Source organism: Leucoraja erinacea, chromosome 8 (genome assembly GCF_028641065.1).
Source record: "Leucoraja erinacea ecotype New England chromosome 8, Leri_hhj_1, whole genome shotgun sequence".
Classification (NCBI taxonomy): Eukaryota; Metazoa; Chordata; class Chondrichthyes; order Rajiformes; family Rajidae; genus Leucoraja; species Leucoraja erinaceus.
Genome location: NC_073384.1, coordinates 15273945 through 15294879, shown reverse-complemented (window position 1 = coordinate 15294879; position 20935 = coordinate 15273945). Strand labels below are relative to the sequence as shown.

General features: G+C 45.3%; 1 protein-coding gene across 7 annotated transcripts in view; it reads left to right on the top strand.

Moving 5' to 3' along the window:
* Window positions 1-20935, top strand: part of sash1a (SAM and SH3 domain containing 1a) — a 146314-nt gene that overhangs the window by 102588 nt on the left and 22791 nt on the right. For 6 of the 7 annotated variants that reach the window (XM_055639032.1, XM_055639031.1, XM_055639033.1 and 3 more), the window contains exons 11-13: window positions 2450-2605; window positions 8080-8206; window positions 10969-11138. In XM_055639032.1, coding sequence (XP_055495007.1) covers window positions 2450-2605; window positions 8080-8206; window positions 10969-11138 — 453 coding nt within the window. The remainder of the gene's footprint in view (window positions 1-2449; window positions 2606-8079; window positions 8207-10968; window positions 11139-20935) is intronic. The other variant, XM_055639030.1, reaches the window with a different exon arrangement.

Below are 20935 nucleotides of genomic sequence, written 5' to 3'. Positions count from 1 at the left end.
CAGACAGTCACACAGACAGTCCACAGTCACACAGACACACTCACACATACACAGACACACTCACACATACACAGACACACTCACACATACACAGACACACTCACACATACACAGACACTCACACATACACAGACACTCACACATACACAGACACTCACACATACACAGACACTCACACATACACAGACACTCACACATACACAGACACTCACACATACACAGACACTCACACATACACAGACACTCACACATACACAGACACTCACACATACACAGACACTCACACACACACAGACACTCACACATACACAGACACTCACACATACACAGACACTCACACATACACAGACACTCACACAGACACTCACACATACACAGACACTCACACATACACAGACACTCACACACATACACAGACACTCACACACACACACAGACACACTCACACACACACACACAAACACACAAGTGTAATTGCAGGTTGTTGCTAATACATTGCAACTTCTGTCAGTGCCAATGATTAAAATTAAAGATAAGGGATGTCAATGGATCTGGAATATCTAAATTTTCAAGAGAGTGTTGATGAGATCTTATCTGAAAGGTGGTTACAGGAAATAACTTTTTGGGGTTGGGGCAATATGTTACAACATTTCATTGGTTAAAGAATAGAAAACAGAATAGAATTGAAAAACATATTTTCAGGTTGGCAGGTATTACCACAAGGATTGGTGCTAGGACATAAGCTACCTAGGGTTATAGCATGGGAAGAAATGAGTTTAAGCCAGCTTTGAGTTTGCGGATGATGTAGAACTAATTAGGAAGTTTACGGTGTGAAGCTGATATAAAGATTCTACAAAGAAATATCCTCGGATTAACTGAGCGGACAAGAAGATTGATGGACTTTCATCTGGGGAAGAGCAAGGTTATTCCTCTTTGTATAAAGAATTGAAAAGAAAAATACTTTGGAAATGGTGAAAAAGATACCCTAAGGTATTTTGGTGTACTGTACATAAATGATATTCAGGATTATTAAGGTATACTACATAAATGATATTCAAGAGTATTCTGGTGTACTCTACATGGAATTGGAAATAGATATACAGGCAATTAAGAGGATAAATTATATAATTGTTTTATTGCGTGAGGTTACAGTACTTGTGCGAAAAAGTCTTGCAATTTGAAGGGACTTTAATGGGCCACACTCGGAATACAATGTGCAATTTATGTCAATACACTAAGAAAGAATCATACTTGTATCGGAGTTGCGCAGTGTATATTCTGAATTGATGATTGTTCTGTGAGGAGAGATCGAATAGGAGATTACTGGAGATTCGAAGCATGAGAAGTGATCACAATGAACATCCAAGAGCTAACAGCCTATGTGACTGAATCTGTTCCTTTACCAGAGAGTCTAGGGCTCGGGGTAAAGTAGAAACTGTTCAGAAATGAAATGAATAAAAATGTATTCAATCTATGTCCTTCACCTCTGGGGTCATTTACATAGAAAACATAGAAAATAGGTGCAGGAGTAGGCCATTCGGCCCTTTGATTACGTAGTGATTTTCATTCCAAGTTGTAAACCATTTGGGTTTTTGCTGCTGCACATATCGTCATAAACATGTTTGTACAAGATTTATGTTTCCTGATTATTTTATCTTAAATTCAAGTCTCCAAACTGGAATAATTGAATTTGAACTCTTCTGCGTTATTAGTGCAAAGTTGGGGTCCAATAGCGTAATCACTACGAACATAATTGAAAATCAAAGAATTATATACAGTGGGAATTTGAACTGATATCAGAAGATGTCAGTTAAAAACTCAGCAGGTCAGCAGAATCAGTGACAAGAGAAACCGAGTTAATATTCTATCATTGCACCACATCCATCCCATATCAGCTTAACAAACAAATCTTATCGTCATAAAATGAAGATGTATCAGCGATGTTGGACGGCTTTGAGATCTTAAAGGAAGCACGGTGGCGCAGAGGTAGAGTTGCTGCTTTGCAGCGCCAGAGACCCGGGTTCAATCCTGTCTACGGGTGCTGTCTGTGCGGAGTTTGTACGTTCTCCCTGTGACCAACTGGGTATTCTCTGGGTGCTTCAGTTTCTTCCCACCCTCTTAAGACATGCAGTTTTGTGAGTTACTTGGCTTCATTAAAGATTGCAAACGGTCCCTAGTGTATAAGGACGGTGCTAGTTGACAGGGTGATCGCTGGTCAGTACAGACTCGGTGGGCCGAACGGCCTGTTTCCGCAATGTATCTCTAAACTAAACTAAACAAATTCAGATATCCATCTAATTTCTTTGCTCCATTTGCCCCCCCCCCCCCCCCCCCCCCCCCCCCCCCCCCTAGAAATCACGATTGTAGCCTGATCTGATATTCATTTATCTGGAATGTGAGATGTGCATGGAGTTTTGTAAAATAAACGACGATGTCTATTTTGCCCCAGCAGTGTGATTGTAAAGACAGCACCATCAGTGAAAAGGGGGGCACGACAAAATCGCCCACAACTTCACGGAAATCGCTGAGCAGAAAGGTCAAGTCGGTGAAAGAAACTGTCAGAAGGAAAATTACAAAGACATACAGTGGCACCCCAACTCCCCAGGCAAGTAAACCCAAACTTTCCACTCCCTCTTGAAAGGACATCTAGTCAAACAGGTTTAGTCCTCTTGGGATCGTTCCTCCTACCTTGCCTCAGCATCTTGTGTCTCTCAATACACACATGAAGTCTGTGTTATTTGGGCGGCATGGTGGCGCAGCGGTAGAGTTGCAGACCCGAGTTCGATCCCGATTACGGGTGCTGTCTGTATGGAGTTTGCACGTTCTCCTCATGACCTGCGTGGGTTTTCTCCGAGATCTTCGGTTTCCTCCCACACTCCAGACGTACAGGTATGTAGATTAATTGGCTTGATAAATGTAAAAAAACTTGTCCCTAGTGTGTGTAGGATAGTGTTAATATGCGGGTGGACCACTGGTCGGCTCGGACTGGATGGGCCGAAGGGCCTGGTTCTGCGCTGTACCTCCAAACTAAAGTAAACTAAGTGCCTCTTCCTTTATCCCCGCATCAAAGGAGCGGTGTAAATTCAGCTGGTTGTTAAGCAGTTATTGGTGGTTGTTAAACAATTACAAGTGCACAACCTTTTATCCGAAAGCCTTGGGACCAGACACTTTTCGTAATTCGGAATTTTTCAGCTTTCGGAATGGAAGATTTTTAGCGTAGATTTTAACGGCTGGCTCAGTGGTAGAGTGCTTGGCTCATATCCGCAAGGTCGCGAGTTTGCGCCTCGATCCCGGCAGTTACTCGATCGCGAGTTTGAGTCTTCAATGTAATTTTTTCTTGCAGAATAGGAGAGAATAGGGAGGGTTAGGCTGGGATCATTCTCTGCGAGATGATCTTAGTGTGGGAGGCAAGTGTAGGAGAGGTGTACTGACTGTGTGGGCAGAACTTTGGAAGTGATTGCCCACCATTCTCAAAAGCCGTTGTGTCTCCCTGTCCCTGGGATAGCAGGGGGCGATCAAACAGCACAATACCCCCCTCCCCCTCCAACTCCAGAGGAATCCGCTCCCTGATGGGCCGCTACGGCGACAAGTGGCAGTTCGCCCACAGCCCGAGCTGCGCCACCCCAAGAACAAGACGTGCCTTGCGCGCCATTAGCTTCTGCCCCTACGGGGAGCGTGTTCCTCTAGAGTTGGAGCGGGGCTGAGCTGGAGTTGCTGACCTGGGATCTCCGTGCTTGCAGTGGGCCTGGGGGTCGGTGTCCCGATGAGGGGGTGCAGCTCGGGCTGTGGGCGAACTGCCACTTGTCGCCGTAGCAGCACATCGGAGAGCGGCTTCTGGTTGTCCTGACGTCTCCAGCCAGTTTGCAGTTTTCCTCTGGAGTTGGAACGGGGCTGGGCTGCAGCTGGCTGTGGGTCTCTGGGATCTCCGTGCTTGCAGTGGGCCTGGGGGTCGGTGTCCCGTTGGTCCTGACGTCTCCGGTGACTGGCACTGACCTGCTGGCATCGCCGACGTGAAGACAGTGCAAAGCCCCCGCGCCGGTGCAATGGGCGGGGAGCTGGAGAGGGGAGGGAAGGGGTCACACACATGGCCGGGAAGCAGAGGGGTGTAGGTGGGGTGAAACAGAAGGGAGCGACAATCTGCTGCTGCCTGCCCGCTGAGCTAAAAAGTTCCCACGCAAGACTCACGATACACTGTGTATCGTGAGTCTACCGTGGGAACTTTTTAACTCAGCGGGCAGGCAGCAGCAGATTGTCAATTATTAACCCTCCCGCGCAATATACCCTCACCTTCTCTTTTATGAATGGGGATTTAGTTCCCCTTTCTTCGAGGACTGACCGGAGGTTCCGCTGTCACCTCTGCGGGCCGCCCTCGGTGAACGTCTTCAAGGACCTTTCTTCAAGGACCGAAAAAATGTCCGATATTCGGAGCTTTTCGTTATTTGGAATTTCGGATCAAAGGTTGTGCACCTGCAATCTCTGATTCTAGACTGTGTGAGGAATGAATCACTGAAAGCATTCAACATTTGGCAGGGACATTGTCATTTGTAAAACAAAGTCTCATGTTTGGTTTGTCCTCAGCAAGGCTTTAGTCTCAGGCCAAGTTTTCACTGAAGTACAAACTTAGGAAAAAGAAGCAGGTTGAACAACCACTTTGTCAAGTCCAATTTAGTCAAAGTAATGTTCATAGCTCAAGAACAACCCTGTTGTGAAGGTGGACACAAAATGCTGGAGTAACTCAGCGGGTCAGGCAGCATCTCACGAGAGAAGGAATGGATGATGTTTTGGGTCGAGGCCCTTCTTCAGACCCTACAACCCTGTGGTGAATACTGGCATTGTGATAGCATAAGAACGTTTTGGAAAGGCAGATGCCACATCGTTTATTTCATGGTTGGCAAGTATTACCAGTGATTTGAGCAAGGATCGGTGCTAGGACATGAGCTACTTGGGGTTATAGCATGGGAAGAAACGAGCGTAAGCAATCTTTGAATTTGCGGATGATGTAGAACTAATTAGGAAGTTTTGGTGTGAAGCTGATATAAAGATTCTATAAAGAAATAACCATGGGCGGACAAGACGATTGAAGGACTTTCATCTGGGGAAGAACAGGGTTATTTGTTTTTGAAAAAGAATAGAAAATAAGAATACTTTGGAAATGGTGACAAAGATACAGGAATATTATGGTATAGTGTACATAAATGATATTCAGCCGTATTCTGGTGTACTCCACATGGAATGGTTTCTTTTAATGGTTGGACAATGGTGCAGCTGGTATAGCTACTGCCACACAACTCCAGTGGTATGGGTTCAATCCTGACCTCGGATACTGTCTGTGTGAAGTTTGCATGTTCTCCCTGTCCCTGCCTGAGTTTTCTCTGGGTGCTGAAGTTTTCTCTTGTACTTTAAAACTGTGCTGTTCGATCAGTGAAATGGCCACTTTAAATTGTCCCTAGTGGCGGAATTTATGGGTGGAGTGTGTGTTTATCCCGTTATTATGAAGGTGCAGAGAATAATAATGGGATTAGCATAGGATTGACGTAAATGGGTGCTTAGTGGCCGGTGTGGGCTGAATGGCCTGTTTCTTAATTATTCTATGACTTTAGTATATTATTAATGTCACAGGCCACCACCAGAGAATGGGATCCAAACTCTCTATAAAGTTGCTGTTCATTACTGCAGTCTGGAGTCAGTGACAGGTCTCTTGCTGAGTGCAGCCATAACTGTCTTTTGTAAGCTGCCCTGTCAAAACATTCTTCTATATTCTCTGCACCATGTATAACCTCAGTCGTAATGAAGCTGGCCCCTGCCCTGTGTCTCACGTGTGACCACCTCATGGTAAATGCAATGCTAGCATTTATGTCGATAGGACTAGAATATAAAAGCAGAGGCGTAATGTTGAGGCTTTTTAAGGCACTGGTCAAACCGCATTTGTAGTATTATGAGAAGTTTTGGGCCCCATATCTGAGGATGTGTTGACATTGGAGAGGGTCCACAGGAGGATTACGAGAATGATCCCAGAGATTATATGATGAGAGTTTGACGGCATTGGGCCTGTACTCGCTGGAGTTTAGACGAATGAGGGGGGACCTCATTAAAACTTACCAAATAGTTAAAGTCCTGGATGGAAAGAATGTGGAGAGTATGTTTACACGAGTGGGAGCGTCTCGGACCAGAGGTCATCGCCTCAGAATAAAAGATGTACCTTTAGAAAGGAAATGAGAGGAATTTCTTTAGTCAGAGGGTGGCGCATCTATGGAATTCATTGCCACAGATGGCTGTGTAGGCCAAGCCAATGGGTATCTTAAAAGCGGAGCTTGACAGATTCTTGATTTGTGCATCTGTCAAATGTCAAGCTGGGAAAAGACAGGAGAATGGAGTTGAGAGGGAAATATAGATCAGCCATGATTGAATGGTGGAGTTGACTTGATGGGTCGAATGGCCTAATTCTACTCGTATGACTTGTGAAGTTGGGTTACTTTATGTTTGGTGGCTGTGGCAGAACTTGCAGCTACATGTGAAGCTTAAGTCACATTGTCACTTCATCCTCGCTGCCCATGTGTTCTTTCACTTGTTCCTTTCAATCAGTTTGCAGTTTATGAATATCTCAAATGAAAAAGGACCTGGGAACGAGATACACGGGGTGGGGGGGGGGGGGGGGGGGGGGGGGGGGGGGGGGGGGGGGGGGGGGGGGGGGGGGGGGAGGTGGGGGGGGAGATTGTTGTAAGGAGGAAGTGAGGAGGAATAAGGTGGAATACTGCCATCTTCCATGATCTCGGCCCTTGTTGCTGGATGTATAGTTGGCATTGGCTACTCCATTGATGGCAGTGCCACTTCCACCAAAGGCACAAGCAAAGGTTTCCCTCTCGGCTTTGTGTACTGGCGCCACCTATAGAAGGGTGGGAAGTGTGTTGGTGAGTGTTTTGCCATCTCTGGGCCGAAGCGATTGGCGTAATTTTACAGCTTCCAAAGCAGTAAAATGTGGATGTCATGGCACGAGCCGGTCCTCGGATTCTGAGGGGGAGACGAGTCAATGAACGTTAGGTATAAACCCTGGTGGATAGAGTTTGTGGAAAACAAGTGATGGCAGTGTGGTTTCTAGTTGGAAAATGAGTGATGCATATGTGGTTCGCTGAGCCGTGGTTCAGATGTGATTCAGTTAGTGGAAATAGCATTCACTGGCCTGACTATGCATGTGAAATATTTGCAGCGCCTTGAGACTCCCGTTGACAAGCTGCTACTGACAGAGCACATCTCTGCATCTCCTTCGCGCAGGCACCTAGTGGCAGCTTTGGAGATTTCTTGGAGCCCATTGAGGTTCCATTATCACAGCTCGTTCACCAAATGGGGCGGCACAATGGCGCAACGGTAGAGTTGCTGCATTACAGCGACAGGGGCCCAGGTTTGATCCAGTCTACAGGTGCTGTCTGTATGGTGTTTGTATGTTCTCCCTGGGACCGCATGGGTTTTCTCCGGGTTCTCTGGTTTCCTCCCACACTCCAAAGACGTCCAGGTTTGTAGGTTAATTGGCCTCTGCAAGTTGTCTCTGGTGTATAGAATAGAACAGGTGATCATGGTCGGCGTGGAATCGGTGGGCTGAAGGGGCAGTTGCCACGCTGTATCTCTAAACTAAACTGAACAACATTCTCCGCCACCCAATCCAGCCATGATGCTCCCTATCCTCCACTAACAAGTGTATGATGTCTTTAAATAGTACCCATGTTGCTTTTAGGTGGTGCCTGCTCTCATATTGGTTCCCATATCTGGCAAATTGTAATCATATTCATTAGCATGGAGCTCGATGTTAATGTGCGACCTGCATCAGAGGTCGTGGTCATGTTAATCTTGTGTGGCTTTGAGCTGCTTGCAAGGATTGTGAATTTTAGCCAGATGTGTTTTCTATTTTTGCAGGTTGTGTAATAAAGATAGTAATTAGTTGAATGTTGCACACAAGTGAGTCACGAGACACGACAAGGTCATCAAGAAGGGAAACCTGCAGCTGGCTTAGGACATAGCAGGAGAAACAGAAAGTGATGGAGACACTATGTTGCTAAAACTGTAAATTGCCTCCTCATCTCCCCACAGTTGACGACGGAAGGAATGGCGGCCACTGTGCAACCTCCTGAACCAGCTGACCGATCCCGACTCAAGCTGGCTGGTGGTGGCTCTGTGGAGAGTCTGCGGAGCTCCTTGAGTGGCCAGAGTTCAATGAGTAAGAAGACTTCCATGTTTCCGCTACGGTTGCCAAAATTGCAGGGTTCTCTTGGACTCACTTTCAAAAAATGTTCTGGGAACTAAAATTTAGGGAGGCTGCTGACCTGGTCCATTTTTCTTTTGAATGGGAAAGGTGAAGAAAAGTCACATTTGACAACAGTTTCAGGACCTCCCATTCATTAATAGGGAAAAGTAAAGAGCATTTAAGTACAAATGAAATCGGGTTGTCTGGTTGTCAGGCAAAGTGCTAAGATTATCCCAACCCTGAGCATTGATATGGTCTGCTTCCTCTTCCGGTGCCAATCCCCACTCCCATATCTATTCTCCAACAGCCCACAGTACTTTACTAACAGCCACACCTAACCTCTCCCACCTCCCATCCATCCTTCCCTTCCCTTCCCCCGTAGGATAACACCACTCAGTACCCATTCCTTAGCCCCACATAGTTTTTCATGTATTTCTGACCAGTCATGTTATCTCTTTCAAGACTCTATCCCACCACACCCCCCTCCACTCATAACTTTCTGCCCCACTGCAGGTCATCAACAAATACAGTCACGATACATTCATCAAGTCATCAAAGTGGATTATAAATAGCTGAAGCCGTAACCCTGGTTCCTGAGGTACACCACAGGTTATTTATTTCAAACACGAGAATGACCCATTCATCTCAATGTTTTTCAGTTGCCAGTCCTCTCTCCATGCCAATACATTACCTCCAACCTCAACTCCTGTGCAGCAATCTTTTATGTGGCATCTTCTCAGATGCCTGTAGAAATCTAAATATTCAACCAGTGCCCCTTTGTTCACCCTATATGTTACATCGTCAAAGGACGCCAGAAAATTTGCTAAACAGAATTTCTAATTGCAAAACCACAGTGGTAGCACAGTGGCGCCTCTGGGCGAGCCACTGCCTCACAGTGCTGGTGATCTGGGTTTGATCCTGACCTCGGGTGCTGTTTATGCAGAGTTTGCACGTTCTCACTGTGACCACGTGGGTTTCCTCTGGATGCTCGGGTTTCCTCCCACATCCCAAAGACATGCGAGTTTGAAGGGTGATTGGTCTCTACAAAATTTCCCCTATCATTTAGGGAGTGGATGCGAGAGTGGAATCACATAGAACTAGTTTGAACGGGGGATCTATGGTCAGCGTGGACTTGGTGGGCCGAAGGGCCTGTTTCCATGCTGCATCTCCAAACTAAACTATAATCATGCTGACTCTGACTAAAATATGATTTTCCAACTATCCTGCTATTAACTCATAAATTATAGCTTCAGCATATTTGCAGTCCGTTATGCAAAGTGGCCAATACTTTCCTGCTTTGTGTTGGCTGCATTCCTTGGATAATGGCATTACACTTATACAAAACGAATTGATACAAATCGCAGCCAATGCATCCAACATCTAACCAAGCACTTACTTTAATACCGAGCCAGCAGATCCAGGTTTAGCTCCATAAACATTCTGAGTATATTTTCTCTGGTGACTGAAATTATTTTGAGTGCAGCCCCCCCCCCCCCCCATGAAGACCAATCCAACATTGATTTAGAAATTCTGCCCTTTCTCCATTTCCCATAATTTTATAGAATTAGGGGAGGGCAAAGATCAGAACATTGAAATAGGGTGGAATGGAGATTTTGCCAAGGATGGGGAACAACTGGCCACAAGGAGATGTTGGGCATCAAAAGGCTACAGAAACGGTTTGGGGTGGGGGGAAATTACACCGCAATGCAGAGATGGGGAAGTAATTGGAATAAATGGGGAGAAATTGGATTGTGATGTGGAACTGTGGGGCGAATGGACGCATTGGGGCGATGGAGGGGGCAATTGGAACAAAATGGATGGTGTGAGTTAATTGTGTCAATATGGGTGGATGGAGGGATTTGGACCAGAATGGGAAGATGAAGGGAAATGGACCAGAGTGGGGTGGGGTGGGTAGGGGGAGGTGTCCATTGTACCATAACAGGATGGTGGATACATAATTAGACCAGAATGGGAAGTTTGGGAGCAATTATTTAACAGTAGTGAGATGAGGGGCAATTGTTTGATAACACGGAATGTGGGCAAGTGTTCACGATGTAGAGATGGCAGGTAATTGTTCCATAGTGGGGGGGGGGGGGGGGGGGGGGGGGGAGAGATGGGTCAATTGTCCACAATGGGTAAGTGGGGAGAAAGGCAGACGATTCTCCACAATAGGGAGGTTGGAGGGGGTGGAGTTGGAACATAACAGGAAAGTGGAAAATGGAACCTAACAGGAAAGCAATCGGAGTGCGATGAGAAGATGGTTGGGGAAATTAAACCGCAGTGCGAAGGTGGAGCGTCGAGGTCAGGTAAACGGATCACAGTGGGAGGAGGGGGGTGTCTGCACCAAGGGAGGACAGAATTTAGTCATGGGGGTGGGGACCATAGGGGAGGGAGGGAGATGGGAAGCACTGGATTACAGAAGCTGGGAAGAGGGATTGGTCAAGGAGAAGAGAATCAAATCACAGGATGAGAGATCACACCACAACTGGTGAGGTTTGTAAAAGGAGGGATAGAATCAGGTCACAGCAATGGAAAATGGAGCATCAGACAGCAAGGTAATGTGCTGGGAAAAAACTGGCCCAATGGCGGGGCGGGGGGTAGAGTGCATAACTGAGACCAATTTGGGAGAGCAGGACCACACTTTGCAAGGCTCACAATAAGTACAAGTATCTGGGAAGGAAAACTGCGTTGTTGTTGCCATGCATTATACCACCTGTTCTCACTCTCCATTTCAGGCGGTCAAACAGTGAGCACCACAGACTCGTCAGCCAGCAACAGAGAGAGCGTGAAGTCAGAAGATGGAGAGGAGGAGGAGTCCGCCTACCAGGGGCCTTTCTGTGGCCGTGCGAGAGTCCACACTGATTTTGTCCCAAGCCCATACGACACAGATTCACTGAAACTCAAGGTATCAAATCCATCTTCACTTTATCTGTGTGCTTCAAGTAGGCTCCCAAGGCAATGAATACATGCAAAAGCTTATGGTACTGAATGGAATGTTGAATAACATATATCAGAATGAGTCACGCAGCGAGGTGGCTCTAGAAATAGTGGACACATTGGTGATCATTTTCCAAAGTTTAATAGATTCAGGATCAGTTCCTGTGGATTGGAGGATAGCTAATGTTATCCCACTTTTCACGAAAGGAGCGAGAGAGAAAACGGGGAATTACAGGCCAGTTAGCCAGACGTCAGTGGCGGGAAAGATGCTGGAGTCAATTATTAAAGAGGTAATAATGGGGCATTTGGATAGCAGTAAAAGGATTAGTCCAAGTCAGCATGGATTTATGAAAGGAAAATCATGCTTGACTAATCTTCTAGAATTTTTTGAGGATGTGACAAGTGAAATGGATGAAGGGGAGCCAGTGGATGCAGTGTATCTAGACTTTCAAAAAGCCTTTGATAAGGTCCCGCATGGGAGACTGGTGACTAAAATTAGAGCACATGGTATTGGGGGTAGGGTGTTGATGTGGACAGAAAATTGGTTGGCTGACCGAAAGCAAAGAATAGGAGTGAACGGGTCCTTTTCAGAATGATAGGCAGTGGCGAGTGGAGTTCCGCAAGGCTCGGTGTTGGGGCCGCAACTGTTTACCATATATATTAATGATTTGGAAGAGGGAATAAGGAACAACACTAGCAAGTTTGCGGATGACACAAAGCTGGGTGGCAGTGTGAACTGTGAAGAGGATGTTAGGAGGTTGCAGGGTGACCTGGACAGGCTGAGTGAGTGGGCAGATGCGTGGCAGATGCAGTATAATATAGATAAATGTGAGATTATCCACTTTGGTGGCAAAAACAAGGGGGCAGATTATTATCTCAATGGGGTTAGGTTAGGTAAGGTGGAGGTACAGCTAGACCTGGATGTCTTGTACACCGGTCACTGAAAGTTGGCGTGCAGGTACAGTAGGCAGTGAAGAAAGCTAATGGAATGTTGGCCTTCATAACAAGAGGATCTCAGTATAGAAGTAGAGAGGTTCTTCTGCAGTTGTATAGGGCTCTGGTAAGTCCACATCTGGAGTATTGCGTACAGTTTTGGTCTCCTAATTTGAGGAAGGACGTCCTTGTGATTGAGGCAGTGCAACGTAGGTTCACGAGATTGATCCCTGGGATGGCGAGACAGTCATATGAGGAAAGATTGAAAAGACTAGGCTTGTTTTCAAGGATGAGGGGGTATCTTTATAGAAAGATATAAAATTATAAAAGGACAAGCTAGATGCAGGAAAATGTTTCCCAATGTTGGGCGAGTCCAGAACCAGGGGCCACAGTCTTAGAATAAAGGGGAGGTCATTTAAGACTGAGGTGAGAGAAAACATTTTCACCCAGAGAGTTGTGAATTTGTGGAAAATTCCCTGCCGCAGAAGGCAGTGGAGGCCAAATCACTGGATGGATTTAAGAGAGAGTTAGATAGAGCTAGGGGCTAGTGGAGTCATGGGATATGGGGAGAAGGCAGGCATGGGTAATTGAAAGGGGAAGATCAGCCAAGATCACACTGAATGGCGGTGCTGGCTCGAAGGGCCGAATGGCCTCTTCCTGCACCTATTTTCTATGTTTCTATGACCCTGTGGGGTTTCCTTCAGGTGCAGATTCAGGTCCCAATACGAGTGATTTGATGGGGTAATTGGACACGTTACATTCCCTCTAGTTGAGTGGTAGAATCCAGGGGGAGCTGATGTCAATGTGAGGAGATTAAGGTGGGATCAGTGTACGGTCAAATGGGTTCGATGATCAGAGGAGTTATGGTGGGCCAGAGGGCCTGTTCCATGCTGCATGACTCTTACAACACAAAACATTCAGCTCCACGTCACCCAGTCAAGGATTAAGGAACACCGTCTAATATCTTGTTAAGCATAGACTGGCGATACTTCTGTGTAGTTCATAATTTTTAGGAGCAGAATTCGGCCCAACAAGTCAACTCCAACATTCAATCATGGCTGATCTATCCTTCACGCTCATCCCCATTCTCCTGCCTTCGCCCCATAACCCCTGACACCCGTACCCTTACACCCTGTAATGGAGAGGGCGATACAAATCATAGAATCTCATAGGTTTACAACAACCCTCTGTAACCCAGAACTAACTTGCTGTCCCCTCTCTGGTAAAGATGGATCACAGACCTGAAACATTCATGTTATTTCTCTTAATGCCGCCAAACCTGCTGAGCATTTCCAACATCTCCTGTTTTTAATGTTGGAGCTGAAACAATTACTTTCTCCACATCCTTGTGTAGTTTTCCTTCCAAAAGGTTCTTTGTAAAAGGTGTTTTGGTTTCTGCTTCTGTGCAGTGCATTCTTAGATCGCCAAGGGAAATAACGTCTCCTCACCAATGTGTTAAAAACTCCACCTACATTGGAGCTCCTTTGTCACATCTCCCTTGATGAAACTAAATCAGTCAGGGGTGCTCAGATTTCTTCCCGTACATGCAGGCCATCCCTGGTACAGTTTCACTGCATCTCCCTTTTATCCTCTCGTTCCTCTTTACATTCTTCACTCGGTAAGGAACGCAAACTGCACAGCGTTTTCCAACTTAAAAATTTGCAGCAGCTTAACTTTAATTCATAGTGTGTAGGAAAGAACAGCAAATGCTGGTTTAAACCGAAGATAGATACAACATGCTGAAGTAACTCACTCAGCGGGACAGGCAGCATCTCTGGACAGAAGGAGTGGGTGACGTTTCGGGTCGAGCCCCTTCTTCAGACTGAAGAAGTGTCTTGACCCGAAACATCACCCATTCCTTCTATCCAATGTTGCTGCCTGTCCCGCTGAGTTACTACATTTTCTATCTATCTTTGCTTTAATTCATCCTTGTTTAGAACACCACATATTCTTTGTGTAGGAAAGCACTGCAGATGCTGGTTTAAATCAAAGGTAGACACAAAATGCTGGAGTTTGAAAAAGCGGTCTCGACCTGAAACGTCACCCATTCCTTCTCTCCAGAGATGCTGCCTCTCCTGCTGAGTTGCTCCAGCATTTTGTGTCTACCACATATTCTTTGTACTGTTTTTACATTACATTTGGCGGCATAGTAGCGTGGCTGGTAGATCTCACAGTGGCACCTCACAGCACCAAAGACCCAGGTTCGATCCTGACTACAGGTGCTGTCTGTGCGGAGTTTGAACGTTTACCCTGTAATTGCATGGATTTTTTTCTGGATGCTCCAGTTTCCTCCCATATTCCAAAGACAGCGGTTTGTAGATTAATTGGCTTCTGTAAATTGCCTCTAGTGTATACGATGCGAACGTGGGATAACATGGCACTAGTGTGCGGGTGATCAATGGTCGGCATAGACTTGGTGGGCAGAAGGGCCTGGCTCCACGCTGTATCTCTAAATCAGAGTAAACATTATCCATAACCTGGCACATTCACCTTAACATTTCCCTATTCTTTATTTGATGCCCTCTTCAGTAGCAATGTTACAAAATTTTGAGATTTAAAAAGTCAAGCCTGCAATTTATCCCATCAGATAAAGCATAAAAAGAAGTTTAATTTGACACCTAATTCACTTTCATATCTCAAGTATTTAAAATGTTATGGCCATTTTCATACTCGGAAATTAGCATCTTGTTCTCTATTGATTTTCTATGGACATAACAAAAAAGCTGTGATCGTTGACAGTCAAAAGCCCATAACTTTCTTAAAAATTAAGAGAACTGAATGAAATTTTCAGTTATCATAGATTGAAGCATTCTGAAACAAATATAAAATAATCTTACTTGGATGACCTGAAATTAAAGCATATAATTAGTTAGTTACCCAATTGTAGCTAATTGCAGACTTCAATTACTAGATCTAAACATCTATCCATTTCTTAATAAATTATTAACATTTTTAAATAGCCTAAGTATCCAAATAATATTCACAAATAATTCATAATAAAACATGATTTTTAAGTCTCATTTACATTAATTTATAGGCCAAATGGAAGGAATTTAGTGTTCAATTGCTGTAAATTAAAGTCCATTTAAATCAGCTTTCTAGTGGGATCCTGTGAACGCGCTGGTTTAGAACGTTCACATTGCGGTAGATTTGTGCCCTCAAATGCCCAGAAAAATACTGCGGGATATAATGGGCCCAAAATTAGCTACTCGCAACATTAAACTTTGTATAAAGGGATCTTAAGAAGCCCTTTTTAACATAAAAATAAACAGCCTACCTTCTGTTTTCCCCTGTATGAGATCCAGCCGGTTGCCGGCGGTCGGGGGTTTAGAGGTTAATTTTTAACCTACTATAACAAGTATAGAAAGCCCTTAAAACTAAAAATAGCTCCAGCTACGGAATCTTCCAGCGATTTTTCGTTAATAATTAACTAGGCTGAAAAACCTCGATTTGAACAGCCTAGTGAAAAATCGCGTTTTAAACCCGCCCCCCTCTAAACGGGGCCAAAATCGCGCACACGGGCTGGGACAGATTTTCAGCGACGCTTCAGGTAGGCTTTGCAACATACCTATCTTCAGTCTACATCTGAAAGATACCACCCCACATTTCTCTGCATTAAATTTGATCTCACGCCATCTTGTCCTTTCCGCTAATCTGTAGCTTGATGTAAATGTAAAATTGGCCCCAGTGTGTGTGGAGTAGTGTTGATGTGCGGGAATCGCTGGTCGGCGATGATGGTGACCCAGCAGTAGACTGCCGTACAGCATTTACACTGCTGGAGACCAGAGTTCGATCCCGACTACGGGAGCTGTCTGTATAGAGATTGTCCGTTCTCCCCGTGACCATGAGGGTTTTCTCTGAGATCTTCGGTTTCCTCCCACACTCATCACGACGTACATGTTTGGAGTTGATTGGCTTGGTATAAGTGTAAATTGTCCATAGTGTTAATGTGTGGGGATCGCTGATCGGTGTGGACTCGCTGGGGCGAAGGGCCCGTTTCCGCACTATATCTTTAAACTATACTGTGTTTTTGAGAAACATGCAGTTCTTTCAGTGGATAGTACAGCTAGCCTCACAACGCCAACAATCCAAGTTTGATCTCCATTGCTGTCAGTGTGGAGTTTGCACGTTCTCCCTGTGACCATGTGGGTTACCCCAGTTTCCACCCTCACCCCCAAGACGTGCAGATTGGTGGATTAATTGACCGCTGTCACTTGCCTCCAGTGTGCACCTGAGTGGTATAATCTGGGGAAGATTGATGGGACTATAAGGAGAACATATTACAGGAACAGTTGGTGGGATTGTTCAGTTTAGTTTATTGTCACGTGTACCGAGGTGTAGTGAAAAGCTTTTGTTGCATGATAACCAGTCAGCGGAAAGACAATACATGATTACAATCGAGCCATTTACAGTGTATAAGTGAATAGTGTTTAGTTCAAAGTAAAGCCAATAAAATCCAATCATAGATAGTCCGAGGGTCACCAATGAGGTAGATAGTAGATCAGGGACTGCACTCCAATGGGCTGAAATGGCCTCCATCTAAATGAAATAGAATATGGTAAATATCGTCATCTTTGTCATGAACTGCAGCTGTTTTAACATCATAGGCGGTTTAACCACAGCTCCTGCCGCATCACTTATTTATATGTATAGAGGTGGACCAGCACTGACCCCTGTAGGTGGACCAGTGTAAAGTTACTGTAGATCGATGAGCAAGACTTTATCTGCTACAGGATAGGGCAAGTGAATATGTTGTAGCCTCAAGAACTTGTTTCATCTTGCCACACAGTTCCACAGATCCAGATTTGATCGGCTGCTGTCTGTGTGAAATTTGTACATTCTCCCTGTGACCATGTGGTTTCTCACTGGGTGCTGCGGTTCTCTCCCACATCCCAAAGACGTGCGGCTTTGTAGGTTAATTGACCTCTGTGAAATTGCCCTGGTGTATATGGAATGGATGGAAAAGTGAAATAACATAGAACTAATGTGAACAGCCGATCAATGATAGCATGGACTCGGTGGGCTGAAGGGCCTCTTTCCATGCTGTATTTCTAAACTAAAATAAATAACTCATCTTCCTTGTAAGTTCAATTTCTTACTTGACCCCCAAATACTCATTTATTTATTTATTTATTTATGTATTTAATTGATTGTTTATTTCGAACAGAATAAAAGGCATTTGATTCTATATGTGTCCAATATTCTCATTAAAATATGTACAGTGGCAGGTTATTCACAGCTTCCCAAATAGACAATTTCAAATGTTCACGACTCACTTGGAAAGAAGTTTCTTCTCAAAAATGGTTGACGGAGACATTTTAGACTTTCCAATCAAAAGGTTCTTAACAACCGCGCAGACAATATACATTAGAATCTTTCAATTAGATCACTTCCCATTTGTCCCCAAAATAATATTACATCATTTTTAACACACCCTGCACTGACTGCTGGAATAACTCAGCGGGAAAGGCAGCATCGCTGGATTTAGATGCGAGTTCCACCAAGAGAAACAGTACCTGACCTTCATCAGGAAATGGGAACAGTACTGTTATGCAGAATGGGATCCCACCCTCTAGTCATCAACTCCAGGGGGTCTTTTAGCTCAAGGGTTCAGATCTCTCCATCAATGCGAACCTAGACATAGCTGCTGGAAGATGATACCTTGCCATTGATATCAAATCGCTCATACCCTAATTTGAGCATGGATGGAAAACTTAGAAGTTTTTTACAGCGCAGAAACAGGCTGTTCGGCCCACCGCGCCGACCAGCGATCCCCACACGCTAACACCATCCTACACACTAGGGACAATTTACAGTTTTTCCAAGTCAATTAACATGCAAACCTGTACATCTTTGGAGAGTGGGAGGAAACCGGAGCACCTGGAGAAAACCCACGCACGTCACAGGGAGAAGGTACAAACTCCGTATAGACAGCACCCGTAGTCAGGATCGAACCCGGGTCTCTGGCGTTGTAAAGCAGCAACCTTATCATTGTGCCACCGTGCCACCCCTGGTACAGTTAGCAATGGGAAAATTACTCACATCCCTGATTTGTTCTCTTCGCTTGTGTGTGCATTGATGATTAATAGCGAGAGGATTGGTTTTAGAAAAGAGCTGTTTGCTCTTTGGAGAACTTGTTGTAGTTTCTGAAGGCTGCAAGGAATGGTGTGGTGGGCTGTAAAAAATTGTGCCCGGAATTCTGACTGGCAAGAGATTCAGGTGTCCCTGCAGGATTGGCTCTGTTTCTCTTCCCACAGATGCAGCCTGACCTGTTGAGTGTTTCCTGCAACCACATGGCAGAGCTAGAACCACTTTGCCGGTGATACCGAGGGTGATCTGAACAACCTGTTCCGTGTCTCCAACTTTAACATTGCTCTGAGAAGACATTTTGCAGAACATTAGCGCATGACGGTCATCAGAGGGTCTTTATCTCAGGCAAATCAAATTAATCTCCCCCTGCTGTTAGTTTAGTGATACAGCGCGGAAACAGGCCCTTCAGCCCACCGAGTCCGCGCCGACAAGCATTCCCCGCACACTAACTCTATCTTCACACACTAGGAACAATTTACAATGATACCAAGCCAATTAGCCCGAATTCTCCATTGATATCAAATCGCTCATACCCTAATTTGAGCATTTTGTTAGTCCTTGAAAACCCACGCACGGCACAGGGAGAAGGTACAAAAGTCAGGATCGAACCCGGGTCTCTGGCTGTCCTCCTCCCCTTCACCTTAGCCCCCTGCTGTCTAGTCAGGATCGAACCCGGGTCTCTGGCGTTGTAAAGCTTGTAAACCTTACCCATCCCCCAGCCTTCTGGCTACTCCTCCTTTTCCCTTTCTTGTCCCCACCCACCCCCGCCCCCGATCAGTCTGAAGAAGGGTTTTGGCCCGAAACGTTGCCTATCTCCTTCGCTCCATAGATGCTGCTGCACCCGCTGAGTTTCTCCAGCTTTTTTGTGTAGCCTACAAACTTGTATGCCTTTAGAGTGTGGGAGGAAACCGGAGCACCCGGAGAAAACCCACGCGGTCACTGGGAGAACGTACAAACACATACAGACAGCACCCGTAGTCAGGATGGAAGCCGGGTCTCTGGCGCTATAAGGCAGCAACTGTACCGCTGCGTCACTGTACCACCCACAAGATCGGTGATCGTGATCGGCGTCGCCCTGTCCTGCAGGAGAGAGGAAGAATGTGATGACTGTCGGTTGTTTTGTTAGTGTGTCTTCCACAGTTGATTAGCCTGAGATGCTGACATGTGTGGGTGTGGTAAATGTGTCAAGCTGTGACGTGTCTCAAGAAAGTTGCTAGCAGTGCTGTTTGATGGGAATTGTTCGCAGCTGACTGATGTGTGTTGTCTGCAGCCGTTTATAAAGTTTGCCCAGCAGTTTTGATGAGGGGTTGCAGTCAATGCCTTTATTGAGTTGGAGTGCATGTGTGAGCTCATTAAATTTATAGCAGCTCTGTGTCCACATCCTGTGGCCTGACTCATCATCACATTCACAAATGCGCCTCCCTTCAAAGCCTCCCCACTCTGCTTGTGAAGAAATCTCCTCCCTCCATCCTGGAATACTTGCTCATCAGGTTTTCCAAGAATTCAGTCGGGTGCTCCAGTCAACACATTTCATGCAGCATGCGATAAGTTTGGGAATAGCTTGCTCCACCATTTACAGCATTAATATCAGTTTTCCAAACGAAATATTGCACAATGCCTTGGTTCCATGAGAGCAGAAACTCAATAGTACATGAAAATAAAAGAAAGACTGCAGGTGCTGTTAATCTGAAATAGAAACATAGAAAATAGGTGCAGGAGTAGGCCATTCGGCCCTTCGAGCCTGCACCGCCATTCAATATGATCATGGCTGATCATCCAACTCAGTATCCTGTACCTGCCTTCTCTCCATACCCCCTGATCCCTTTAGCCACAAGGGCCCATCTAACTCCCTCTTAAATATAGCCAATGAACTGGCCTCAACTACCTTCTGTGGCAGAGAATTCCAGAGATTCACCACTCTGTGTAAAAAATGATTTTCTCATCTCGGTCCTAAAAGACTTACCCCTTATCCTTAAACTGTGACCCCTAGTTCTGGACTTCCCCAACATCGGGAATAATCTTCCTGCATCTAGCCTGTTCAACCCCTTAAGAATTTTGTAAGTTTCTATAAGATCCCCCCTCAATCTTCTAAATTCTAGTGTGTACAAGCAGAGTCTATCCAGTCTTTCTTCATATGAAAGTCCTGCCATCCCAGGAATCAGCCTGGTGAACCTTCGCCCCATTAAGTCTACTCCGCCATTCAATCATGGTTGATCTCAATTTTCTAAATTCTAGCGTAAAATAAAAACACAAAGTGGAAGCTCTCAGTAGGTCAGGCGACATCTGCGGAAAGAGAACAGTTAATGTTTCCGGTCGACGACCCTTTCTTCAGGACCGAGAATGGGTGATATTACATCATTAAACAACCCTTTTGGTTCAAGTAATCGGAAAATCAATCTGACAGATGATGAGACAACTTGGAATTTGAGCAGAGGAAAGGTGGAACATTCACAAAAGGCATAAAACCATTCAACGTTTAACCATCGTAGACTAAATTGACCTGGTACTGGGCCCGTAGTCATGCACTCTCTTGTTGCTGGAATCGCATTACTGAATTTGCAGCATGAATTTTGTGTCCATCCTACACTGGGTCACGTGGATGTGGGCTGGAAGTGAAATGTGAACCCAGCATCCATCTCCAGCATTAAACAATTTAGCAACCTCAGCACAGCTCAGTTTCCCATCAACTTTCTATTGTGAGCAAACTTGAATAAATTATACTGTCCTTAATATAGAATGAAA